This window comes from Myripristis murdjan, chromosome 9, assembly GCF_902150065.1.
Source record: "Myripristis murdjan chromosome 9, fMyrMur1.1, whole genome shotgun sequence".
Taxonomy (NCBI): Eukaryota; Metazoa; Chordata; class Actinopteri; order Holocentriformes; family Holocentridae; genus Myripristis; species Myripristis murdjan.
In genome coordinates this window covers 35,608,487-35,636,349 of record NC_043988.1, presented here as the reverse complement: position 1 = coordinate 35,636,349, position 27,863 = coordinate 35,608,487, and the positions used below count along the sequence as shown (strand labels likewise).

The 27,863-nt window shown below is 42.1% G+C and overlaps 1 protein-coding gene and 1 long non-coding RNA gene across 2 annotated transcripts in view; one reads left to right on the top strand and one right to left on the bottom strand.

Annotated features, from left to right (window-relative positions):
* Window positions 1–422: 422 nt before the first annotated feature.
* Window positions 423–27,863, bottom strand: part of LOC115364837 (GTPase IMAP family member 8-like) — a 146,969-nt gene continuing 119,528 nt past the window's right edge. Inside the window, exons 5-8 of the mRNA XM_030059471.1 lie at window positions 6,890–6,949; window positions 5,257–5,868; window positions 4,986–5,042; window positions 423–4,288 (exon numbers count right to left, since the gene is read on the bottom strand). Coding sequence (XP_029915331.1) covers window positions 1,566–4,288; window positions 4,986–5,042; window positions 5,257–5,868; window positions 6,890–6,949 — 3,452 coding nt within the window. The 3' untranslated portion in view covers window positions 423–1,565. The remainder of the gene's footprint in view (window positions 4,289–4,985; window positions 5,043–5,256; window positions 5,869–6,889; window positions 6,950–27,863) is intronic.
* On the top strand, window positions 17,792–24,090 carry LOC115364903 (uncharacterized). Its single transcript, XR_003928736.1, has 3 exons — window positions 17,792–17,868; window positions 17,955–18,016; window positions 23,983–24,090. It is a non-coding gene; the product is annotated as an uncharacterized LOC115364903 (long non-coding RNA).

Sequence of the window (27,863 nt, the reverse complement as noted above, 5' to 3'; positions counted from 1 at the left end):
TTGTTCAGGCTGCTGGGCTCTGACGTAAAGCAGCTGGATAAGATGCTTCCAGAACTCACTGTTGAAAATCATGGAGGAACAAACAAGTTCACTCACTGAAACTTACAGACTGTTCACTGACAGGCAGATTATGGAGCTATCAGAGGTAAAGTTTTTTCCTGCAGACAAATGAGGCTGAATGAGTGCATGTAAAATGCTTGCTATGAGGGATTATAGAAGGCTACGCTGATCTCCAGGTAGCTGTTGTAACTAATTGACACCTGAGTCCTCAGGCGCTGGCTTCCCTCGGCCCTCGGACTCCCAGCCTGGCCATCGCCCCGCTCTGCCATCGCCCAGCCCCCAGCCACTCCGTCTACAAGCAGCTCCACAATAAATGACTTCTCTACCTCATTCCTGCCTCTGCGTCTCTGTGTCCTGCTCTTGGGTTTCTGCTCTGAATCGTAACAGAAATACTGACTCTGTTTATTTTAGCTTCAGTTTACTGAACTTTATTTACACCAACAGAGAAACAGGTACAGGAGAAAGAAGAGAATAAATGTCCAAGTTGGCGAGAGAAAAACCAAAGCATCTTAAGGGCATCTCACCTCCAAATACAACAGAAAAACAAACAGCAAATGTTAACCTCAGTGGTTTCTTCAACATGACTCAGCAGTTTTACCACAGCGAGTGATGTGTCAGGATTTATCGAGGACAGTGTGTGGGATTGTTTTTCTGTTCTCTCTACAACAATTGGTACAACAGCTGGTTTAACACTTGCAGGAACTCTATAAGAACATATGGATACAGAATAGAAGTGGTTACATTATTTTAATGATAAACATCAGCAGATATATGATTGTTAAGCAACTTAATGTCTTTCACATAAGAGAATATGTTTCCAGGTTGTGCAGGTGTGACTCAAAATACAATCAAAAACAAGATTAAAAATATTTAACTAAAATAATGAACGTAATTGAACAAATACAAGATTTAATTTGTAAAATTCACTGTTGAACTACACAAAGTAGAATCAGTGTATGATTAATCATTCTTCAGCATTTCATATTTCTCTGATGTGAAAGGTTGAATTCATATAAATTCTTGCCTGCTATAATGTTTGGGATTTTGTTGTTTGAGGGAAAGCAGGTGGTTTTACTTAAAATAAATGGTAATGGTGAAATGGTGATGAAATGCTGGTGGTTGACAGATTTTAGATTTGATTTATGTGCACAACCGAATAAAAGACCAGTTTTTTAGGTAAGATTTAAAAACTCCAAGAGGTTTCTAGAATGGATCTTACCTTGATAAAAACATAAGAAGCACATACAGTACATCAAATAATCAGCAAATGTAAACCAGTAAATAAAGTCAAAAGCAGACATCAGGCACACAACAAAAAAAGCAAAATACATAATAAATCAATATAATAAAATAAAGTGTGTGTGTGTGTGTGTGTGTGTTTGTGTGTGTGTGTGCGTGTGTGTGTGTGTGCGCGTGTGTCCGTGTGTGTGTGTGTGTGTGTGTGTGTGTATGGTGAAGGCGGGGTCACAGTGATGTCATTATAATGAAGAAACTGGACAGAATTATCATTGGATGGTACATTTATCTTTGTATTTCTGTTCCCATTCTTTAATTTCCTCATCATGTTTTTTCTTCAGTTTTTCTGATTCCTCCTTGAGATGTTTTTCTTTGTAGTCTGACAGCTCCTTCAAGAGGCCATATTTCTCCTTTTTCTCTTGAATTTGTTTCTCGTGCTCTTGCTTCATAGCCTTCATCTCCTCGTCATGTTTTTCCATCAGAGCTGCAAAGTCCTTGGTGTATTTCTCTCTGAAGTCATTGAATTCCTCTGCCTTCTTTCTTGCCTCCTCTTCATTTTTCTTCTTCATCTTCTCCAGTTTTTTCTTAAACTCTTCCTCTAATTCTTTTCGCTGTTTTTCCTCCTGTTCTCTTCTGATTCGATCTTCTTCTTTTCTTTTGTTTTCATCTTTCTTCCTTTCCTGCTCGCACTCTTCCTGGAGCTTCTGAAGTCTCGTTCGCTCCTCCTCTCGTCTCTGTTCATCTTCATGATGTCTTTTTTCCCACCATTCTTTTCTTTCATTCTCCCAAGCCTCTCGCTGTTTTCTCAGCTCTTCTCTACTCTGCTCCAGCTGCTGGTCAACATTTTCTTTTAGTTCTGATTCAGATTTTATTTTTTTCTCCAATGCGTTAAGTTTTTGTTTCCATTCCTGTCGTTCAACTTCCTCTTGTTCTTTCCTTTTCTTGTCTTCCTCTTCTCTCCTTTCATTTTCTTTCTTTCTCTCTTCACGCTCTTTGATAATGTCTTCCTCCTTTTCTTTGAGAAGTTTAGCTCTCTGGTCTCTCTCCTGTTCAATTTCAGATTTCTGTTCTTCCATTCTTCTTCTCATCTCTTCCATTTCTTCTTGATGTTTTCTTTCCAGCTCCTCCTTCTCTCTCTTCATCTCTTCTTCCTTCTCCTTCAAAATCTTCTCCACTTCCTTCTGTATGGCTGCCTCAGCCTCCAGGAACATCTCCGTGGTGTAGCAGTCTCCTCCATTTGTCTTCACCATGTTGTCGATCTTTGTCAGCAGCTCTCTGACTTGTGTGCGGTTTGTCTGATCCTTGTTGTTGAAGACAAGGTATCTCCCTCCACAGTCAGCTACCAGCTTTTTGACAAAGTCATTACCCGTCTCTATGAAACTCTCAAAAGACTGATCTCCCAGATCATCTCCTTTAGTGAACACAACAATGATGAAATCTCCTGACTTCTCACCAAATCCTTTCTTGATCAGGTTCACTGTGTCTCTTTCTTCCTGTGTAAAGCGACCAATCTGCAGCACCAGTAAGAACACATGTGGTCCAGGAGCCAACATGCTGATGCACTTCAGAAGCTCCTGTGCAACTTCATCATTGGAAAACGTTGTGTCGAACAAGCCGGGCGTGTCGACCACAACAACAGGCCTGCCATCAATCTCTCCAGCTGCTTTCTCACAAAATTTGGTCACAGACATCATACTGGCAATGGATTTAAAATGCTTTTTGCCCAAGATGGTGTTTCCACTTGCACTCTTCCCACTGCCAGTCTTCCCTATCAGCACCATCCTGAGGCCCTCTGTGCTCTGACTTTCAAAACCTGATACCTCTCTTTCCTTTTTTAGATCCTGCAGTTCAGCAATAAATCTTGCATTAGTTTTCTCCTGCTCAACAACCTTCTCCATCAGTGCCTTGGTAAACATCTTCATTGTGAAGCATCTGGATACTGCAGGTCTCATCTTTTCCACAGCATCCAACACCTCAGGTACTTGCTGTTTGTCCTTGATGTTGAGGACAACGTAGCGTCCTCCATAACACTGACAGAGCTGCTGGATGTCCTGGTCCTTACTTAGAAAGTTAACAACAGCTGGATGGTTAGGATCAAACTCCACAGTGAACAGAATCATGGTAAAGTCATTGACCTGAGAGCTGAATGTGCTCTGGATGGTCTTTAACTCTCCTTTGTCTTCATCAGTGAGGGGACCCACAGGTATGACCAGGACGAAGGCGTGGACGCCCTCAGGATCACAGAGGGAGACACACCTGAATGATTCCTTCATTACTGCCTCCTGAGGTTTTCCAGACAAGGCAGGAAGCTCCACCAGGGAAAGCCAACGTCCACACACCTCTCCCTGATTCTTCACACACACTGCAGACTCAGAGCCTGGATCAAACATCTTCTGGCCCAAAATGGCCTCGGCTGCTGAGGTCTTCCCTGCTCCTCTCCTCCCACAGAGCACCAGGTTCACACACTCTTCAGTGGAGGTGAGGCAGCTCTCATTGTTTTCTCTCACAATGTTCTCCATCATCTCCATTAACAGTGGATGGTCATCTGATGACATGCTGTAGTGCCTTCCTCCACATTCTTTAAGGAGCTGTTTTACAGATGAACTTGTTCCACCTCCCTCATGTGTGGTGATGACCATGGAGTGTTTAAAGGCCTCTTGACCAAACAAACTCAGGATGAACTTCAGAGTGAGTCTGTTCTCCTCTGTGAAGTCAGAAGGCTTCACTATCAGCAACAGAACATTTGGTCCAGGAGAGCAAAGAGCCATGCAGTTCTTCATCTCTTTTCTCACTGTTTCCACAGGCAGACTGAAGATGTCTGGAGTTTTCACCACTGTTAAAGGCTTTCCTTTCCACTCTCCACAGGCAGCCAAACAGTGCTTTGTTGGGGAAGGTTTTGGTAAGTGAAAACTTTTGTTTCCTATTATAAAGTTGACTAATGTTGTCCTTTTGTCCTCACTTTTCCCCAACAGCACAATCCTGAGTCCAGATGCTGCAATAAAAACACAAGAGAAATAAAAACATCCATCATCCCAACATGACTTGTGGTATTGGACAAGGTGCAACTAGTTTCATTTTGACATGAATAAATTTAAACCCAGATTACCCAACATTAGACAGGCTTTTTTTTTTTTAGGCTAAAAGGCCTCCTTACATTGCCCAGCTCTGTGTCAGTGTGGAGGAGACACTGAAGAATGGGTTCAACACTGACAAAACAATCAAACAAAACAAAACAATTTTGAAGTAAATCTTTGCGTTTGACACATTCTTTTCAGGCTAAACTGGTGAGGTCATATTGAAAATTGTTCTCCTATTTACAGTCACTGTATTGTCAGGGTTAGTGAACAAAAAGATGGAGCTTTAAAAACTGAACACAACATGGTATCACTGTCATCCTGGACCATCAAACATGGGGGTGGGCATCATCCATTCTGTGTTATCATGTTTGGTTCAGTAGATACGATGATACAGCCCCAAACTCTACAAGTGTACCAAGGGTCATGCTTTTATCAATCATTGAACATATCACATCAAATTAACTGTAATCTTTGATCAGCAGCCTGTGTTGGACCAATATAAGCCATACGTGCTCTGTGGGAGTGATGTATAATTAATATTGTCACATAATTTTTAAGATTACATCACAGATTTCAGGCTGGATGTTAAAACCCTGAAGTGAATTTACTCACGCTGGTCGACAGAGCTTCCCTCTGATGACAGACTGTGTGTTGTGGTGGGTTTCATCCCTATGAAAAGATGATACCATCAGTCAGTACATCACCATCCTACACAAGAGAAAAACAAAACTACATTTGTGATGAATTTACATACAGTTCAAGACGGAGCTTGTTGCTGCTTGTTGTAAAGAGATGACATCATCAATGAATTTAACTTTTTACATAATGCTTTAACTGTGTCATAAATCATTATTAGTAAATCATAAATTTCTCCTGCACTTACCAGCAGCTCTAACAGGATCCCAGCTGTCAAGTGTTGGTTTTTGTTGATCAGCAGCTGCATCTTCAAACACATCACAGCTCACAGGCTCTCCATTGTTCTCCTTCACTACTTGACCGAGGCGAGTTAACAGCTCTGGGAGTTCAAGGTTCATTCGGTTCAAGTGTCTGTATCTACATTCTCTGATCATGTCCTTTAAGGCTGGATGTTGCATGTAGTTTCCAGCTGATGTCTCCTCTCTGGGTGTTGATGTCAGTACCAGTGAATGATCAAAAGAGCGCTCACTGAAGGTTTCAAGGACTCTGTGTAACCTCTGTTTTTGATCCTCAGTGAAGTCTTCAGGCTGTAGTACCAGCAGGAACACATGAGGTCCAGGGGCAGAGAGCCTCACACAGCTTTCTACATCCTGTGTCAGTTTGTCTTGAGAGATGTTGGGAAGCAGCAGATCTGGAGTGTTGATGAGCGTTATTTTCTTCTCCTTCAGCCGTCGACTCTCTCTCAGACAGTGGTCGTCTTTGTTCTGAAGATCAAACACAGTCTCTCCCAGTATGAAGTTCCCCACTTCACTCCTGTGAGTCCAGCTGTTCCCCAGCAGCACAACCCTCAGCTCAGACACTGAAATGAAAATGCTAAATTAACAAACAGAACCAAACTAAATGTATGTCACAGGTAAAGCTCAAAAGATTTTGATTTAATGCCACGATAAATGATTTAATTTCACTTGTGAAACCCATGAATGCAACAAGATTATTTTTATGCCTCACTTTGCAAACCTGTCTCTAACCTGTCTCTAAGTCCATTGAGGACGAGAGTATGTAAATAGAATACACACACAAACATGTACACACACGCAGACACACACACACACACACGGACACATGTGCACACCCAGAACAAATGCAAAGACAAACACAAACACATGGAAGAGCTAGGACCCTATTTTATTGCTCTGAGCTCCTTCAGGCTCCAAGTCTCTGCTGCTGTTTGAACTCTGGACTAAAGGCTGAGCTGCTCCAGGCTCCTGGCTCTAAAGGCTTGAACTGAGTCTCTTCATGAATCCTGGCTGTGTTTTGGGCGTAACATGCAGTAAACCAATCAGAGGCCGTCTCCCGTCCCCTCTAACAGCCAGGTGAGTCACACCTTGGTGGGCTGCTGTTCTAATGGAGGATTCTCCAGGTAAGAAGGAAGGAGACGGAGTGAAAGCTCCTGAGCAGATCAGGACTCCATCTGAGCTCCCTGAGGTGAAGCAGCGTCCCTGTGTGTGGGACAGCAACGCAGCAACACTGCAGCTGAGCTCAGCTCATTTTAAGAGCAACACGCCCATGGAGCTCAGATGGACACAAGACACTTTGCTATTTCCACAAGGGGGCGCTGGACGGGGAAATGACAACTGAGCCGTTTGGAAACTAGAAAAGACACTTGAGTCGTGCTTGAAGAAGCTTTGCACCAGGTGGAATAACAGGAGCCAGAAACTGGAAGATCTCCAAATGAAGTTATTCATTAAACTTCTATCATAAAACATGGAAGTCAATAAACTGATTGAACCTCACAGTTTCTGTCTACCTGTTATGAGACGTTGGAAACTTAAATCTTATGAATCACCACAACAGTTCTGGTTCAGCTCAGTTTAACTCACTGTTAGGTGGCAGGAACTCATAGCTGCCGCTGCGCTTCAAGGTTCTCACATCTTCTGTCTCTGTAAGATACAGAAAAATAAAGTTATATCAAACCAGGGTCAACTTCAAGTTCAAGTTCAAGGAGTCTTTATTGTCCCCATGGGGCAAATCGCTCTGCAGCCAGCAGTACAAAAACAATCAACAGCAATCACATAATAACATCCACATATAGCACAGAAGACACCAGTAAATAGAAACAAACAGATTAATCAATCACTTGTTCAGCAGACCTATGGCAGCAGGGACAAAAGAATACTTTATTCTATTTGTCCTGCATCTTGGCAGGATATACCTGCGGCCTGACGGGGGCACCACAAACTCACCAACCAAGGGGGGGCTCTGCTCAGTGAGGAGTGAGCGGGCCTTACTTAGGGCTCTGAGCTTGTACACATCAGAAAGATCATTGAGGTTAATGCCTGCAATTTTGCTACACACGCTCACTATGCCCTGAAATCTGTTTTTGTTTTTGAGGGAAAGTAAGCCATACCAGCAAACAAAAGAAAAGGTCAGAACAGATTCAATAAAACAAGAGTAAAACATTTTCATAAAAGTGCTGTCAACATTAAAACTCCACAGTTTCCTATAAAAATACATGCGTTGATGTGCCTTCTTACAGACAGCATCCACATGGAAATCAAAACACAGCTTGTCATCAATGTTAGTGCCAAGATATTTATAATTATGGACCAGCTCAACGGCTTGATCCTCAATGACAAGAGGAGAGGTGACTGACAGATGTTTGCGAAAGTCTATCAACATTTCTTTAGTTTTTGACACATTGATGCACATAAACGATGAGGAACACCAGTCCGTGAATTCCTTTACTACAGGGCCAAGATCAGGGTCATCACTGCTCAGCAAGGACACGATCACTGAGTCATCTGCAGATTTCAGGATGTGACGCCCCACATGTTGGCTACGGCACTCGTTCGTGTACAACACAAACAGGAAGGGTGAAAGGACGCAGCCCTGAGGTGATCCAGTGGAGGAGACAAGAGTGTCTGACAGGACACCACTGACCCTCACACGTTGTGGTCTTACTGCTAAAAAGTCCATTGGCTGGGCTATTAGACCAGAATCGATGCTGTGGAAGTCCCTTAATCTTTCTGCTAAGATGTGTGGCTGTATGCAGTTAAAAGCAGATGAAAAGTCAATGAATAAAAGATGGGCAAAAGTCTTTGCTCCCTCAAGATGAGTCAAGACAAGGGGCTCTAGTTTCGCAGACCGGGCGAGGCGGGGGCGTAGCGCAGATGCACTTCGCCAACTGGGTGTGGCCGGTGGCGCAACTACTCTGCTGTCCCTCCTACCGGCGGAAGGGAGGAGAGAAGGCGTGGAGTGGTTTTGACACAGCCGATTCACTTTAAACCAATCAAATCAGCCCCTGTCCTCGCCTTTAAAATGCGCTGCGCAAAGGCGTAATGAACGTTTACACAACTGACATGGAAGTCTACTGCCGCAGGCGGAGTGGAGACCGGCGCGCAGTGCGCACACGTCACCGAAACCTCACAGGCAGGCCTTCGCAATGTCAGGCACATTAACAGTGCAATAAATACCCACAAAAACTACTATTCAATGCTACTATCTCAATCAGCACATAAATGTATCTCCATATCGACTGTCCCGCCACATCTGATGTCAGATCAAAGGAGATTGGCACTGTTTGTGCTGATTGTGAGGTTTTGGTGACGTGCGCCAGGCAGCCAAACTTCCCGGCCCCGCTTTGCCTTGCGCTGAAAGTAGACGTGGTTTCAGGAGGCGAGCTTTGAGCGCACCTCAGCGAAGCCTTTTGGCACGAAACTGTCACTGCGCCAAGCTGAGTCTGTTGACACCTCCCCCCGCTGCGCTGCCACTCCCATCTAGGTGAAACACATTAATATCTGTGAACCCTCTGGACCATATACAGTAGATGGAGTCTCTGGTGCTAATGCTATTGCTGAACTCTGGCGAAGGCATTATAGTAAATTGTTTAACTGTGTTCAGACTAATGGCTATCAAGTATGCAAATGTTGAAAATATAGATATGATCAAATCCCATGAGATTATTCAAGCGATTAAAAACGTATCAGTTAATAAAATGACCAATATAGATTCTATCTCCGCTGAACATCTCAAATTTGCAAACTCAAGGTTATGTACAGTTCTTGCCTTATGCTTCACTGCTGTCATAGTTCATGGCTTTCTTCCAGACTCTATGATGACTGTGCTGCTGGTTCCTGTGGTTAAGGATAAAGCAGGAAAAATGGGTTCCTCAGATAACTATAGACCCATCGCTCCAGCTAATATACTGTCGAAAGTTGTTGAACAAATTTTCCTAGAGATGATAATCAATTTAGTTTTAAACCGAGACACGGTACAGATATGTGTATATATGTGTTAAAGGAACTGCTGAGTAACTATAAGAGAAAAAAACTCATCTGTTTTTATATAATTTTTAGACGCCACTAAGGCATTTGATCGGGTGAATCATGGGAAATTATTTTAAAAATTGGGTGCAGCCGGTGTCCCTAATTATATACTCAGAGTCCTGTCCTATTGGTATGCCCAACAGACCATGCAAGTTAAATGGGACAACTGCATGTCTGCTCCTTTTCATGTCAGTAACGGAGTAAGACAAGGGAGTGTCATGGCAACGGCGGCGCATGTGGATGCAGCAGCTGGTGGCTCCCTCCAATTTAGCATGGCGGGGCGAAAAAAGAGATTATTTCGCTTCAATTGCCGGGAATCGTGTTGTGTACAACTTTGACATGCTCGTCGGTATCAGAGAAGGAGGTGCAGTGGCTAAATTGAGTGCAGCTGACCTTGAGATGATCTCTGCTCTCGGCATCTCAGCGTCTCAAGATCAGACATTTAAAAACATTCGGACCAGACGTCATCGCAAGCGGTGCGGTCGACCCAGGAAGAGAGGGAAACGAGCCGGGTTAAGACTCAGGCTAAGAAGGCTTGGACCCAAGGCTATACCACTACCTAGCCTACTCCTGGCAAATGTCTGGTCACAGGAAAATAAAATGGATGAGATAAGGCTCAGGCTGACCCAGCAAAGAGAAACCAGAAACTGCGGTGCTCTCATCCTCACAGAGACGTGGCTCCATGAAAACATACCGGATGAGGCTTTAGCACTGGACGGGCTGACAGAACACAAGACTCCGGTAAGACGAGAGGGGGTGGGCGAGAGTGGATGGAAAATGTTCACCTGACATTGAGTTTTTACTGCTGAGATGTCGGCCATATTACCTGCCGAGAGAATTCACCAGTGTGTTTGTTGCTGCTGTTTACATTCCACCGGATGCAAATTCAAAAAATGCACTCCTGGAATTGTATGAGGTCATCAGCAGTCACATGACAAAACAGCCAGATGCTGTTATTATTGTTGCTGGGGATTTTAATCAAACGGATCTCAGAACTGTTTTGTCTAGATTCCACCAGCACGTCCACATCCCCACCAGATGAAACAACACACTGGACCATGTCTACACCAATGTTCCTGGCAGCTACAGAGCCCTCCCTCATCCTCATTTTGGCCAGTCAGACCACATCTCCCTGCTTCTCCTGCCTAACTACATCCAGCTGACTAAAAGGGGCAAACCAACTGTAAAAACAGTTAAAGTGTAGACAGATGAGGCTGCAGCAGCTCTACAGGACTGTTTCGAATTCACAGACTGGCAGATGTTCAAAGATGCTGCTACCCAGGAGAACCACATTGACCTTGAAGAATACACATCATCAGTGACATCATACATCAGCAAATGTGCTGATGATGTGGTAAAAACAAGGACAGTTAAATCATTCCCTAATGAGAAAGCCTGGATGAATGGAGAGGTGAGAGCTCTATGTAGAGCCAAAAAAGCTGCCTTCAAGTCAGGTGACAAAGAAGCCTACAACACCGCCAGAGCAAAACTGAAAGCTGGCATCAAGGAGGCAAAGCGAAGGCATCAGCAGAGACTGGAGAGAGACCTCAACACCAACAACAGCAAAGACTTGTGGCAGGCGGTCAAAAGTGTGACAGGCTACAAAAGCAGGAGCGCTCCCATCATGTGTGAGGCCACGTTACCAGACGAGCTAAACACATTTTATGCTCACTTTGATCTCCTCAACAGAGAGTCAGCTGTAAAGTCTACTCCGCCTCCAGAGGACCGGCCACTGTCAGTATCCACAGTGGATGTGAGGAAAGTCCTGCTGAAAGTGAATATGAGTAAAGCTGCTGGGCCTGACAACATCCCTGGCCATGTACTAAAAACTAGGGTTGGGAATCTCTGGCATGAGGCCGATTCGATACATATCTAGATACACGGGTTCCGATTCGATTCAGAAACGATATATTTTTAATAGAGAACAATTCGGTACGATTCGATACAGTTTAAGAACGATACGATTCGATACGGTTTAAGAACGATACGATTTGATACAACCCTAAAAACAATACGATAGTTAACATTTGTTGATGTAGACTGGGCATCACCAAATGATGGACCGCGGTCCGGGCATGGAACCTGTGGTGGTTCTATCCAGACCCATGACAACAAGAGAGCACTTTTTACTTCAGATCTTTTGTAGCACAGAGGAAATATGCTTCTCAAACACTCGCTATTTAGTGTTAGTGTATGATTATGAGTTGTAGAACATAATAAATTATCTTGAAGGAGTAGATGTTTACCAGTAAGTTTGACTCCAATAATTTAACAATATGTTAAATAATTTAACAATATGTTAAATTATTATTTGTTTTAAAAATGAAAATTACTTATCAAACAGACCTAACAATTCAACAATGAATGAGCAGGAGCATTCCTGTGATAACATAGATTGAATATGAAAAATAAGCCAAAGTGATACCTCTTCTCTGAATAGACAAGCTAAGCCAGTGTGCTGCTGTTAGCCAGTGAAAATACAGCAGAGTGGCACCTCTTCCCTTAGTTACACAATCTATGTCAGTGCGCTCCTGTAGCCTGGAAAGTTTCTCTGCCTTTTGGACTCGCACGGTGCCGGTGCAGTTGTTGTAAATTTTTTTCTTGGTGGTGCAGGTGCAGGTGAAACGACTGGAGGGGTTGTGCCACCCAGATCTGACCTCACAGGGCGCCAACCAGCTCCGCGCTGCGCCCTTCTAGGCGCGGACCGGTGCGCCCTCGCGTCCCGCGATCACATACACAATGAATGGCTGCGGTGGCCGAGGTCTGCGCCAAGCACGCGCTATGTGAAAGCCCCTTAACGTTACGGACCATTCGGGAGAGTCCTTTCGTGAGCTCTCGTGTTGTTTAGAGATGAAAACTGTAAAGCCTCAGGCAACCAATTCATAGTCTCGCGATATCCGATCCACAACTCTACAATCGATTCATCTAAGGATTCATGGCGGATTTCGTATCGATTGAGGAGTCTGCTACCGATACAGCCGTATCTCTCGCCTGTAAAATCGGTTATCCGGTCGTATTGGTGTATCCTACCCAACCCTACTAAAAACATGTGCCAACCAGCTAGTAGATGTCATTACTGACATTTTCAACATATCACTGTCACAGGAGAGTGTTCCCACCTGCTTCAAGACAGCCACCATCATCCCTGTGCCTAAAAAGTCTGCAGTGTCTGATCTAAATGACTACCACCCTGTGGCACTCACCCCCATCCTGATGAAGTGCTTTGAGAAACTGGTTCTCCAGCACATAAAGAACAACATCCCTGCCAGTCTGGACCCTCAGCAGTTTGCATTCAGAACCAACAGATCCACAGAGGATGCCATCTCCACTGCTCTCCACTCAGTCTTCACTCACCTGGAGAAAAGCAGCACCTACATCAGAATGCTGTTTGTTGATTTCAGCTCAGCTTTCAACACAATCTCCCCCATGAAGCTGATTGGAAAACTGAACACTCTGGGCATCAGTACCACTCTCTGCAACTGGATACTGGACTTCCTCACAAACAGACCCCAGTCAGTTCGGATTGGCAGTCTCTCCTCCTCCACTCTAGTGCTCAACACCGGAGCGCCCCAGGGCTGTGTGCTCAGCCCCCTCCTGTTCACGCTGTACACCCACGACTGCAACCCCCAACATGGAGAGAACTCTATTGTGAAGTTCGCAGATGACACCACCATCATCGGCCGGATTTCCAACAATGATGAGTTTTCATATCGGGAGGAAATCAACCATCTTGCAGAATGGTGCACAGAAAACAACCTACTGCTCAACGTCAGCAAAACCAAAGAGCTGATAGTTGATTTTAGGAAAAAAGAGGCAAAGACACACAACCCTTTCTACATCAATGGAGCTGAGGTGGAGCAAGTGAGCAGTTTTAAGTTCCTGGGAATCAACATAATAGAGAACCTAACATGGATTTCACATATCTTTGCCCTGGTTAAAAAAGCTCAGAAACGGCTGTATTTCTTAAGGAAACTTAAGAAAGCAAAATTCCCATGCCAAGTTCTTCAACTTCTACAAAGGAGCGATTGAAAGCATCCTGACTGGAAACATCACAAACTGGCATGGGATGTGCACGGCCCAGGACAGGAAGACTCTGCAACGAGTGACTAAAACTGCCCAAAACATCATTGGCACCCATCTACCAAGCATCAGTGATATCGGGGAGGTGAGGTGAGATCCTAAAAGACAACACCCACCCCAGCCACAGCCTGTTCACCCTGCTGCCGTCAGGCAAAAGATACAGAAGTATCCGCTGCCGTACCACCAGACTACAGAGCAGCTTCTTCCCTCAGGCTGTGAGACTACTGAATGCACCATCTGCACTCCTCCAGGCTTAATAATTCTATTTTTTTTACACAATCAATTAATCAATCAAGAGGGAACCACATTTTAATTTCACTATATAACCTGTTGTATAATGACCAATAAACTTCCTTGTATCCTTGTATCTTCTGTCTTATTTAATTTCTACATGAATGATTTATCAAATAAATTAAGCTCATGTAAAACTGGCTGTATGGTCTGTAGTACAGTGATGAACCATCTTATGTACGCTGATGATTGTGTGATTTTTAGTCCGAGCTCAGCTGGTTTGCAGCAGCTCCTTAACGTGTGCTCTGTGTATGGGGAACAACATGATATAAAGTACAACAATTCAAAAAGTGTGATCATGATTTGCAGAACCATGGAGGATAGACATATGACTTTTCCTGATTTTAAGGCAAGAGAGGCCAGAGCAGACTATCTGCTCAGGAGACTGAGGTCTTTTGGAGTGCAGGGGGCACTCCTGAAGACCTTTTATGACACCGTGGTGGCATCAGCCATCTTTTATGGAGTGATCTGCTGGGGGAGCAGCATCTCGACGGCTTACAGGAAGAGCCTTGACAGACTGATCAAGAAGGCCAGCTCTGTCCTGGGATGCCCCCTCGACTCAGTGGAGGTGGTAGGTGAGAGGAGGATGATGGCTAAGCTGTCATCCATGATTAAGAACGACTCCCACCCCCTGCAGGACACTTTAACTACACTGGAGAGCTCCTTCAGCGACAGACTGCTTCACCCAAAGTGTGTGAAGGAACGCTATCGCAGGTCCTTCCTTCCTGCAGCCGTCAGACTCTACAACAACCAGTGCTCCCAGTAGACCACACACTCTCCAAGACTGCACTGACTGCACTATAATGCACATTCTCCTTCTTCTCAGCACCTTAACTACCCCCCCTGCTGCTCCCAACACACACACACACACACACACACACACACACACACACACACACACACTGCACTACTGGTAGATAACACATAAAGACTAGAGGGGAAGGTGTGATTCCATAAGGCTGGATCAAGTCTGACAGTTCCTGAATCCCAGTACCGGGTGTCGGGTTCTGCCACTTGGTCTCATGGTTTCACACTAACTCTGAACCTCCGTCGGAGCGGGTTGTTCCTCAGGTTTAGGTTATTTTCTTCTGTTGTTTAAATTGTTCATATTTCTATTTTTTTCTATATCCCTTGTTTATAATGTTTATATTGCTTTTTGTTATTTATTATCTGTTTATACTGTTTATAATGTAAATTTGCTTCATATCTTGCTATCCACTTTGCTGCTGTAATGCTTGAAATTTCCCCACCGTGGGACTAATAAAGGAATATCTTATCTTATCTCTTTAAACTCTCAGGTAATGTTCTAAATATCTGCAGTGAAGTGAAATATCTTGGTCATGTGATCACAGACCAGCTGACAGATGATGAGGACATGTATCGTCAGTGTCGTATGTTGTATGTGTGAGCAAATTTATTGCCACGTAAATTCGGTTGTTGCACTGTTGGTGTGAAGCTGACTCTGTTCAAAGTGTATTGTTCACCTCTGTACACTGCTCATCTGTGGTTGAACTACAAAAAGCGAGCCTTCAGAGACTACAAGTGGCATAATGACGCTCTAAGGATACTTTTAAAAAGGCCCAGATGGACTAATGCGAGTGAGTTGTTTGTGAGTGCTGGAGTGAACACGCTGCAAGTGGTCCTGAGAAATGCAATTCACAGGTTCATCTGCCGGTTAAATTATTCTGAGAATCAAATTGTTGTGGCACTGGTGAATATTATGTACAGTGACACACGCTGCACATCTCACTTCTGGGGGTACTGGTATAAATCTGATTCATTCATTCAAAATAGTCATTAGACAATTTTTTTTATTTTTATTCTGTGTCGATTAGTCCTTTTGATTTGATTTGATTTTTTTTGGATGGACCTTGAGTCTGGAATAAAGCATATCTATCTATCTATCTATCTATTCACAGTGGCAAATAAACATGCTCACCTTAGCACAGGTACAACATCAATTTTCATATCCAGTGCAAACAATAATGTTTCCATTCATCAACTCAAACATGAGAGTAAAAACTTGTTGGCTGCCCACAGAGACGGTCAACAAACAGTTTGCTTCCCGTCCTGTTTTTGTGAGCTGCAGAGTGATTCAACAGCTCCAAGTTGTTCAGGAAGACTGTACCAAAGTCTGAAGTCATGTGATGCAAAAGCTGCATCTCCAGTATGGGTGCTCCACGGGTACCTCACGATTCGATGCGATTTCGATTATGGGAGCTTCGATTTTTCAATTATAGCGATTACAGCGTTTGTCGATTCGATGCGATTATTGGTGCTACGATTCTTCGATTATTGCGATTTTTACAGCTATTTTCCATGCAAGACTGATTTTGTGTTAATCTGTGGCTTTGTAAATAAATAGCCCAGAAATTAACTCATGTCATTCTCAAAATAAAGATTTTTTGAACATTTGACTAGGAATTATTTTTCAAAGACAAAATATTTTGACTATGTAATCTGGGAGTAGCTCCCAACATTTAACCCAACATTGCCATGGAGCACAGCCCCATCTAGAAGCCAGTGAAAGAACTGCATAAGCCAGTTCCATCATAACAAAGAGTAATTAAAAATTTGGTACACAGGCACTACAGTACACCATTGACTTTTATGTAAGTATGTATGTATTTATTATAGTTTATAATTTATCGTGTTGCGAAAGTACTTGACGGTGGCGTTAGTTTCGTGGGTGGAGATAAAAGGCAGGTGGATCAGGAGGGGGCTTGTCTGTAAAGTCTGGTTTGACGTGCAGCTTCATGGGACGCAGGGCTAATGAGGGCAACCGCAAATTAAAGCCCAACTCCTTCAGCATTCACCACGACAAAAATGGCCTAAAATATGTCACCGTGTCTTTCAACGAATGCACAAAAAAAATCACAAAGATGCTGCCGAAAAAAAACATAGAAAGCCTGCGGGGATTCATATATGAGCAGCCGGGTAACCCACTGTCCGGTGACCTCCCTGGAGAAATAGCCTCCCTCTCCCTGCTGCCTCCTGATCCACCTGCCTTTTATCTCCACCCAAAGCGGACACAGTGTGACAGCGCCGATGTATGGTAAATTAACAGCATACTACTATTATCATTGTTACAACCGACGTTAGGCATAGCCTACGTCTGCGCAAAAACACACCTGTCGCGAAACGCACGCCACCGTCCCTGCAAAGAGGAGTCCAAACATAATTGAACACTATTTTAACAATTGCACTATTAATGGAAATATCCAATTCAACATTAACGAGCCCAAATAGCCTGATGTGACATGATGATCGCGCTAGATGAAAAAGCAATCTTAGCGTCTGCGCTCTGTGCATTCTGTCCACTCCACTCTATCTTGCTTTATTGATGCATTTTTACCAATAAATTATTGATTTTTTTCTTGTGTGTTTATTTTATGGGCTATATGTAGGGTAATCATTTTATAAAGCAAATCCCTTGAAGCCGTGAGTTACAGTTATTTTACAACGGCTTTCCGTTTGCTATGGTCCCACCTACTAAACTGTCCGGGTGGCGCGCGCGTTACCTACTTTTTGTTCCCGGTACCCGTTTTTTTTTTTCGGGCTTGGTGGAAAAGAATCGACATGATAAAATCGATGCAAATCGATGCACGAAAACATCGCGATGCATCGCAAGTTCGATGAATCGCACCCACCACTAATCTCCAGGCTCTGTTTTACTTTTATAAACTATAAAAGACTTTTGGATTTTTGTGCACCTGTGGATCAGCAGGTGTGCAGGAGACCAGAGACAAAGACGGAAAAAAAGACTCCCAAACACTGTCCACATTACTTCAGCCAGATAACAGATTTACACTACATAGGTTATGTTCAAGAATCTCAAGCTGGTGTACTCTGTTTGGGGTGGGTTGTTTCACCTGGCTGGGCACTGGGAGGAGTTAGACAGGGGAGGTAATTTAAGGAGAGGTGTGTCCAGTTAGGATCCCTTTGTTTGAGCCTTGCCCTGCTGCCGCACAGTAAAGTTTGTGCATTTTGTTGTTCTTCAATTGATGTTAAACCCTAGTTTTCTTCCTGTGTTAAAGGGTCCTGAGTTTGTACTTCCATTCTATTTGTTGTTCATATTATTTACAGAGTCTGGGTAAATTGGGGCAAAACCTAGTTAATTGAAGCCACATAGACTTTGTTTGTCCTCAAAAGAGTGAATTACTGTGAGTATAATGATTAAGAATTCAAGTTTTAAGTTTATATAACAGTATCTGTTATTTATTGCTGATTTGTCTTTGTTTTCAATCAGACTCCTGAGGGTTATGATAAAGAAAGCCCAGGCCTCTCCTTTCATTGTGGATGCATTAAAATGTAAGCATCATATTTATTTAAAATTGAATTTAATTGGTGTGTGTAGCAATGCATTGAACCTTTCTTATTTTGTATAGAAATCATCCATCCATCCATCCATCCATCTACCCCCCTGTTATCCAGTGGTCAATAAATGGTTAAACGGCTCTTGAATCCCTGTGTTTAAATGTTCACACCATTCCACAATTCCATGACCCAGCCTTCCCTATTATATCCAGTCGGATATAATAGGGAATAAGCGAAAACTGATGTTTAAGTGTGAAGTGTACAAAGGTTTCTTCAGTATTGGGGCTACATTTTGATGAAAGTTGCAAAGCTGTAGCACATATGATTGATTTATTATACATTTTTCAAAGTTTTGAAATCAAGAGGCTTGCTGTAGCGCCACCATCAGGGCTATTGCTTTGTGTTTGCAGATGAGGTAATCTGGCATGCAGAGTTTTGGCACATGGGAATGTTGCACAAGCTGAGGCTTGAACTCAGTCTTGGACACCGAGGCCTGGCCTCTATCTCACTGAGCTAAAACTTCACATGTAGCTTCACAAACTGACTGAGCCAATCACTGACGTGCAGGACAGCAGGCAGCCATGCATTGAAAGGCAGATTTTAAACAGCCGTCAAAAATTCAGTTATTAAGACAAAAATCTGAAAATACACATATTGCATCTAGACAGCATGGATTTTAACAATTGATTTGCTCCATAAGTGAAAAACTGATGTTTAAAAATGCCATTCTTGCATTGACTCTAATTGTTCACATGAGAGCAAATTCAAAATGCTGTCAAAAATTGAGTTTTTGAGATACAATTCTGAAATTTGCCACACGTCATCTACCATGACTCTATAATTCTGTCCATTTTTTCATGAACATTGAAGATTTATTTAGCAAGAATTTGCAAATGTATGTTTACACTACCGTTTACAGTCAAACATTTTGATGCACCAGGGTTTATACAGGAATCCTCAACTTGAATTTACTACCTTTTACTACCTTTTTTACTACCTTTCAAATATCTTTTACTACCAACACGGCATTGAGCAGCGGCTTTTTTGTTTTTGTTTCTTTTTTTTGGGTGGGGGGGGGACATTTTTGTTGTGGGGGGGGGGGGGGGGGGGAGGGGGGGGGGGGGGGGGGGGGACAACAAACAGCAAAATTTCTGAGAGTAATTGTTGGGGGGGACATGAAAAAATTGCTGTCTGGCACAACTGTACCACGTCTTCCTCTGTTACGCTCCTTTGAAACTTGCTGTACAGCGTTGAGCGTTCAGCATGTTGCTCACTGTTCTATTTCCACTACAGTCTGTCAAAGTAGCTTTACAAGAACTAGAAACTCAAAATAAGCTCTAAAACTAGAGGAAATACCTTGAATAATCCAACTACATCAAACTATTCTTCAAAAAACATATTTTTTGTAGTGTCAACAAAAAACAAAGCAAGATATGGCATCAAATAGTGACATACAGTATATGTTTGAGCTGTACAGTCCCTTTTAGATTAAATAAGAAAATGAAATGAAACGATGCCACAAAATAATGCAATTTAAAATGCAAAAAAATAGATATATCTAGAGACAAATTCAAAATATCAGTAAAATATGAACTATTTCTGACATTAATATCCTGACAGACTTTTTTGAAAGAATAAAAAGCTCAGTATTTGCTCCTCCTGTGGTCTGTCCTCTCTCTCCCTCACTGTCTCATTAGCTATTAGCTTAAACAGAGAGCTGAAAGAGGCAGGTTTTGGACCAAGCAGGGGAAAATATCGCTTTTCATATTACAGCCTTGTGCTTGGTGAACAAGTGGTGTGATAGGGGAGACTGGGGTAAGTTGAGCCAAAGGGTAAGTTGAGCCACCCCCTGTTGCTAGGAAACGGTAAAAAATATTGATCATGTGACCAAATATTTAGGAGGAAGGTATCATTTCATGGAGTCTGTGAAGGTAAGAACCACATGGGTAAAGTGGTTAGACATTTATTTCCAAAAAAACATTTTTTACTCTTGAAAGTGAATTTAGTCTATCATCAGTTTCTTGAGAATTGTGTTAAAACCAAAATAGATCATTTTAAATTTGTTTTATACATCAGTTGTGGTATCTATGAGCTACAACATGAGGTTATAAACCTAACATAAAAGTGCACAATTTTAGCTGTGGGGACTAAAAAAGTCAAAATGGTAGCTCTGGGGTAAGTTGAGCCATTTGGCCAGGGGTAAGTTGAGCCACCGGCTCAGGCCGCTTTGACCCCTTAAGCCTTTACAAGGGTTATATATTAAATCTCTACAACTCCCCAAACCTCACAGATTTGGTGGTACAGCAAGGAGGTCCGAGCAATTTGTATTCCCCTGCAACCGCGACAGGTGGAATATTGAGTGAAAGCCAGGGGCGGAGCTATGTGGTGGCCAATGGTGGCCGCGGCCACCAAATGTGTTACATTCATATGTTCATAACTGACCTTACTGTCAGCAAGGACACCAAGAAGCTAGTGTTCTAGTGTTTTCTTTCCAAAAACACAGCTGTTAATGTTCTCTTCCCAAGCGCACTTTAAGGCATATTAAAACAGCTGTTTATTGTACCTGTTGAATTGTGTTTAATGAATAAAAATACACATGAATGTGAAGAAGTGACTGTTATTTAGGGAGGGAGAAGGTGAGGGAGGGGTGGGATGGAGGTGGGGAGGAAGGTGGGGGGGTGAGTAGGGATACGGCTCAACTTACCCCGCTCCTAGGCTCAACTTACCCCATACACGGGGTAAGTTGTGCCACGAGACCACTTTTTTTGGACATGCTATATTATGGAAACAGTTATGTTTACACTCATTCTGTTTGTTTGAAGAGATGCACAACATCCTGAAATATATGCAGATATATTAGTTAGCAACAAAACTATGATTGCCTTGATGTAGTGATCCTAAATATGAAAAATGGCTCATCTTACCCCAGTCTCCCCTAAATGACTCACTGGCTTTCACTTGAGGAGGTTTTCTTGCTAGTTCTCATCAGGCTGCTGCCTCTCAGGCTGACGGACTGAAAGTTACTGAGCAGGATGCGGACCGAACCACTTTGAGGCATGGGGGGGGGGGCATAACATTTTAACACTTAAAAACACACTGTTTTACATTTATAATTAGCACCGCTTGCATTGTGCTTTCATTGAATATTATTATATTATTGAAAATTATTTATTAGTGTTAACAATGTTTTTTTGGGGGGGACAACTTTATGGATGGAGGGGTCTTGTCCCCCCTGACCCCCCCGGGATTTCCGCCTATGTACCACAGCATCACAGCTTTGCTCGGATCAAACTCACTGATGTCTGGGGAGCAGAGTTGGACCATCAGGAGATCTGACATTTTGCCCAGTGCGTTGCGTGTCGTCCTTCTGAGCTGGCTAGGCTAACCCTGGCTAACCTCACAACATGTCACACGACGTCGAGGGAGCTATTTAAGTGTGACATACAACAAACAGATCACTAGCGCTAGCCGACAGGCTACGGGGACCTACTGAAGTGCGACACACAAACATCACCGGCCAAGCGCTAACGTTAGCTACCGTATGAATTTAAAGCCACGTCTTGCATAATTTACTGCATGACTTGGTGCAAATATTTACCCGCCCCGTGGCAGGTAGACCTCCAAAATTAACTCACCAAGGGAATATTTTAGACGCATTTGGCGAGTGGCGACCGCTATTTTACAGCCCTGCTCAGAGCTGCGAAAACTTACATTTTCCCATCTCGGCAAGTGGCTTGCTCACACTAACGTTTTGAGACCCTGCATGAGCGCAACATGCGGCAGGTGAACCAATCGAGTACATGCGACAGGGTGGCAAATGCAGTCAGGATCACTGATTGGCTATCAACGCCGACACAGGTCCTGGTGTCCTGCTCACACATATTTTTCGTTTTAATATTTCTTTAATTAAATGAACTGTAAAGAAAAAAATCAGCATCAATGGAAAAGTCATAATATACTGATGGGATGATGAAAAAAATTACTACCAATTAAAATTGTGTTAGTTACCTTTTACTACCTTTTAAGGGCCTTAATTTGGGCTCCTTTTATTTACTACCTTTTACTACCTTTTACAACCCCGCGGATACCCTGTGCACTGTAGGTTCAATTTTTGATAAATCAAAAATCTGTGTCAATCGTTTGTGTAGGACAGTCTGAGGATGCTCTGTAGCAAATGAGCATATTGTGAACAATTGAGCATAAGTTGTGGGAGGAGATAGGTTTAATAAGTTTTACATTTTTTGAAAAAAAACAAAAAAACAAAGTGATGGATTTCATAATTTTCAATAGGTTTAAGTGCACAAAAGTTTCTTCAGTATTGGGGCTACATTTTCGTGAAAGTTGCAAAGCTGTAGCACATATGGTTGATTTGTTATGAATTTTCAAAGAAAGAAAGAAAGAGGAACACACAGGAATACAAGAGGGCAGCCTAAGCAGGTAGGACACAGGATTTAATGTGGGTCTGAACTCAACTTTCAAAAGATTTCATCATGGAGGAAAAGACAACAAGCAATAAAATACAGGACAAAACAAAAGTCAACACAGTCGGTGAAATGGAAGGAAAGTTTCACTGCAGCAAATCCACAGAGCAGCACAGCTTGTGTTGTGCAACCAGTGACATGTAATGATCTGTCTCCACCAAGTGGAACTTTAATGTCATTGCACCACTGGAATGACAAGAGCAGCTAGAATGAAGCAAAAACTACGAGAATAAGATGAACCTCCTGGACCCCTGAGGACAAAGTGGGTCAGTGCAGCAGCACACAGAGAGATAAGTCAGTGAACAGGAGTAACATTCACAGTTAGTTCAGCTTCAGAAAAGGAGTGTCTGGACTCACCAGATGCTTCAGTCGCTGCCTCTGCCATCGTGTCACTGAACTGGAACCCAGCAGAGAGAAACTCACCTGGAGGAGAACATGAAGAAGCTTCATGAAGGGAGGCGTTCCATGTAGAAACTGCACATTTTATAAACGTGATTCACTCATTTCAGTCCCAGCAGACCTTCATCAGAGTGTCAGAATAGTTTCCTGTGCACTGAGGCTCCAACTTAACCCATGCACACAACTGGAACTGCAATGACTTCATATTAAAAGATGACTGATGTTTGTATCCTGTAACTCTCCTTTCTGTAATACAGTCACTCTATATGGATATTTCTCATGCATGGTTTGTGTATTGGGCTACTCATTGCACTATAGAGGCTGCATTGTGGTTTAGTGCATTATGTTTATTTTGTGTAGACCACAGACATTTAATAATATCTGTAAAATTATAATATTACAGGCCATAGGCAACTGCCTATACCGCCTATGCCAAAAGCTGGCCCTGGGTCCAAGAGCAAAATGCTCCAAAGATTCAACACAGATTTTTAAAATAATTAAATTCCTCCAATCTGTAAGCAGTTGAGATTCTTATGAACAATAACAGCCAAACAAAGCGCAAAGATCCTGAGAGAACAATGGGACTAAAGTCACCAGGGATGTGAGAAATTAAACAGCTGAGCTTCTGCTCTGTATGATGTTGTGTTGATTAATTTGCTCCTCATGAAGCGACTTCTGCTTAAAGATCTCAAACTGCAGACTGAACTTATGTTTGGGATTTACTCGGAAATTAATCTGACGAAAAATAAATCTCCTGTCCAGCGGCCTGACGGTCATTTGTTTCCGCTTCAGATGTTGAGACTCTCTGAGCCTGTTGTTGATGTTGTTTTGTGTCATTTCTATCAGCATAATGTCGGATTCTGCAATAATTCAGTTAATAATTCAGTTTCTTCTTAATTTGTAAAGTTCTGTTAATCACAAGCTGCTGCTTCATCTGATCAGTCCACACACCACTGGCAATGATCAATAATCAGTTTTCAGTCTCTAGTTTGAGGAAAAAGCTCCTTGAGGTTATTTTTTTTAATATATATTATTTAATTATATTCAAATTTTTCTTTCTTTAATTGTATTTCTTTTCAGCTGATTTTACTCACCAGATGAAATTCTTACTGCGCCATCAGTCTGAGCAGCTGAAAGTGAAAGAACAAAAGATTCAACTCACACGAGGTGAAAAAAAAGAGGAAGCTGTTACTCAGACAACCTGTCAGAAAACAGAACGGAAGTGTTTTCTACATGAGGAAGAAGATTGTTATTCGATTATATTTTCTCTGATCCACAATGTTTTTTCAGTGATGGTTGATCATGTCAAGACGCTCTGACGCCTCAGCAGATCAGTTTGTGCCATCAGCTGCTCAAAATTTACATAAAGTGAATTAAATAAAGAAAATGTTTTTCACCAATGAATTTGAAGAAGCTTCATGAAGGGAGGCGTTCCATGTAGAAACTGCACATTTTACAAATGTGATTCACTCATTTCAGTCCCAGCAGACCTTCATCAGAGTGTCAGAATAGTTTCCTGTGCACTGAGGCTCCAACTTAACCCATGCACACAACTGGAACTGCAATGACTTCATATTAAAAGATGACTGATGTTTGTATCCTGTAACTCTCCTTTCTGTAATACAGTCACTCTATATGGATATTTCTCATGCATGGTTTGTGTATCGGGCCACTCATTGCACTATAGAGGCTGCACTGTGGTTTAGTTCATAATGTTTATTTTTGTAGACCACTGACATTTAATAATATCTGTAATATTAAATAGTCATAACTTTAACAACATTCTTGTCTGTTTCCTTGAGTTTTCATCAGTGGAATTGGAGTTTTTTTGGATTTATAATTTTAATATAGTTTCACCAAATGAACTGAATGAAAAACTGTTTTTCCTGTAGTTATTAGTCAGAGGAGGAGGAGGAAACTCGCTGCTGTCACAACAACATGCCAACAGAGAAACAAGTTTAATCCACAGTGGACTGGTTCTGTTGTAAACTGAGTCCGAGCAATAAAATCAAATCAAGACTCTAATTCCAGCTGGAGGATATGGTGTTTAAAAGGCACATCACTACCGCATTGTATTATAGAATATGATTCAGATTATTGTTGCTCTGCTCTCTGTGAGCAGGTCCAAGAGCAACATACTCCAAAGATTCAACACAGATTTTTTCTTTTTTAAATAATTTAATTCCTCCAATCTGTAAGCAGTTGAGATTCTTATGAACAATAACGGCCAAACAAAGTGCAAAGATCCTGAGAGAACAACGGGACTAAAGTCACCAGGGATGTGAGAAATTAAACAGCTGAGCTTCTGCTCTGTATGATGTTGTGTTGATTAATTTGCTCCTCATGAAGCAACTTCTGCTTAAAGATTTCAAACTGCAGACTGAACTTATGTTTGGGATTTACTCGGAAATTAATCTGACGAAAAATAAATCTCCTGTCCAGCGGCCTGACGGTCATTTGTTTCTGCTTCAGATGTTGAGACTCTCTGAGCCTGTTGTTGATGTTGTTTTGTCTCATTTCTACCAGAATAATGTCGAATTCTGCAATAATTCAGTTAATAAATCAGCTTCTTCTAAGTTTGTAAAGCTGTTCTGATAATCACATGCTGCTGCTTCATCTGATCAGTCCACACACAACTGGCGACGATCAATAATAAAATAATTTTCAGTCTCTAGTTTGAGGAAACAGCCTCCTGAGGTTATTCTATTATATATTATATTTAATTATATTCAAATTTTTCTTTCTTTAATTGTATTTCTTTTCGGCTGATTTTACTCACCAGATGAAATTCTTACTGCGCCATCAGTCCAAGCAGCTGAAAGTGAAAGAACAAAAGATTCAACTCACACGAGGTGAAAAAAAGAGGAAGCTGTTACTCAGACAACCTGTCAGAAAACAGAACGGAAGTGTTTTCTACATGAGGAAGAAGATTGTTGTTCGATCATATTTTCTCTGATCCACAACGTTTTTTCAGTGATGGTTGATCATGTCAAGACGCTCTGACGCCTCAGCAGATCAGTTTGTGCCATCAGCTGCTCAAAATTTAAATAAAGTGAATTAAATAAAGAAAATGTTTTTCACCAATGAATTTGTCTGATGAATAAATTCAAACTATTCAACGCAAACAATGTTTTCAATCATATGTTGAATGTTATTAATATCTGTAAACATAGGCCTGTTTAGCCATATTTCCAATTACAGCTTACAAATCTGCTCCTGTACATATCATCAAGTGCAGCTGAATTCATCTGGCCAAAATTCAAATGTAACTCAAATGTATTGAGACTAGCCTATATTTTAGCTGAAAAAGCAGATAAATGCTGTTAAAAGGAAACTTAAAGATATTTCCGTGTCAACAAATATCCACCTGCTATATTTAGAATGACTGGGGGGAAAAAGGTTTATTTCCTAAAAGATTTATTGAGTGAAAGTTCACAGAACAGGTTGGCTCTTTGCATGGCATTAATGAGCTGTTGACAGTCGTGCATGGGAGCGGCTCGGTGGGCCTGCAACACAGTCTGCCTCCCAGGCAGCCTGAGGACTCACAGCAGCAACCTGCAGCTGCCTGAGGCTCTGCCCTCTGCGTCCCGCCGCACGGCGCTGCGCCTCTCTGAATGTCTGTGTAGCTTTAAATGAGCACAGCTGCTGTTTGTTTGAGTGCAGCGAGGACACAGGATTTAATGTGTTTCTGAACTCATCTCTCAAAATATTTCATCATGGAAGAAAAGACAACAAGGGATAATAAACAGGACAAAACAAAAGTCAACACATTCAGTGAAATGGTGGGGAAAGTTGGAACCCAGCGAGAGAAATTCAGCTGGAGGAGAACATGAAGAAGCTTCATGAAGGGAGGCGTTCCATGTAGAAACTGCACATTTTACAAATGTGATTCACTCATTTCAGTCCGAGCAGATCTTCATCAGAGTGTCAGAATAGTTTCCTGTGCACTGAGGCTCCAACTTAACCCATGCACACAACTGGAACTGCAATGACTTCATATTAAAAGACGACTGATGTTTGTATCCTGTAACTCTCCTTTTTGTAATACAGTCACTCTATATGGATATTTCTCATGCATGGTTTGTGTATCAGGCCACTCATTGCACTATAGAGGCTGCACTGTGGTTTAGTTCATAATGTTTATTTTTGTAGACCACTGACATTTAATAATATCTGTAATATTAAATAGTCATAACTTTAACAACATTCTTGTCTGTTGCCTTGAGTTTTCATCAGTGGAATTGGAGCGTTTTTGGATTTATAATTTTAATATAGTTTCACCAAATGAACTGAATGAAAAACTGTTTTTCCTGTAGTTATTAGTCAGAGGAGGAGGAGGAAACTCGCTGCTGTCACAACAACATGCCAACAGAGAAACAAGTTTAATTCACAGTGGACTGGTTCTGTTGTAAGCGGAGTCCAAGCAATAAAATCAAATCAAGACTCTAATTCCAGCTGGAGGATATGGTGTTTAAAAGGCACATCAGCACCGCATTGTATTATAGAATATGATTCAGATTATTGTTGCTCTGCTCTCTGTGAGCAGGTCCAAGAGCAACACACTCCAAAGATTCAACACAGATTTTTTCTTTTTTAAATAATTTAATTCCTCCAATCTGTAAGCAGTTGAGATTCTTATGAACAATAACAAACAAAGTGCAAAGATCCTGAGAGAACAACGGGACTAAAGTCACCACGGATGTGAGAAATTAAACAGTTGAGCTTCTGCTCTGTATGATGTTGTGTTGATTAATTCGCTCCTCATGAAGCAACTTCTGCTTAAAGATTTCAAACTGCAGACTGAACTTATGTTTGGGATTTACTCGGAAATTAATCTGACGAAAAATAAATCTCCTGTCCAGCGGCCTGACGGTCATTTGTTTCTGCTTCAGATGTTGAGACTCTCTGAGCCTGTTGTTGATGTTGTTTTGTGTCATTTCTACCAGAATAATGTCGAATTC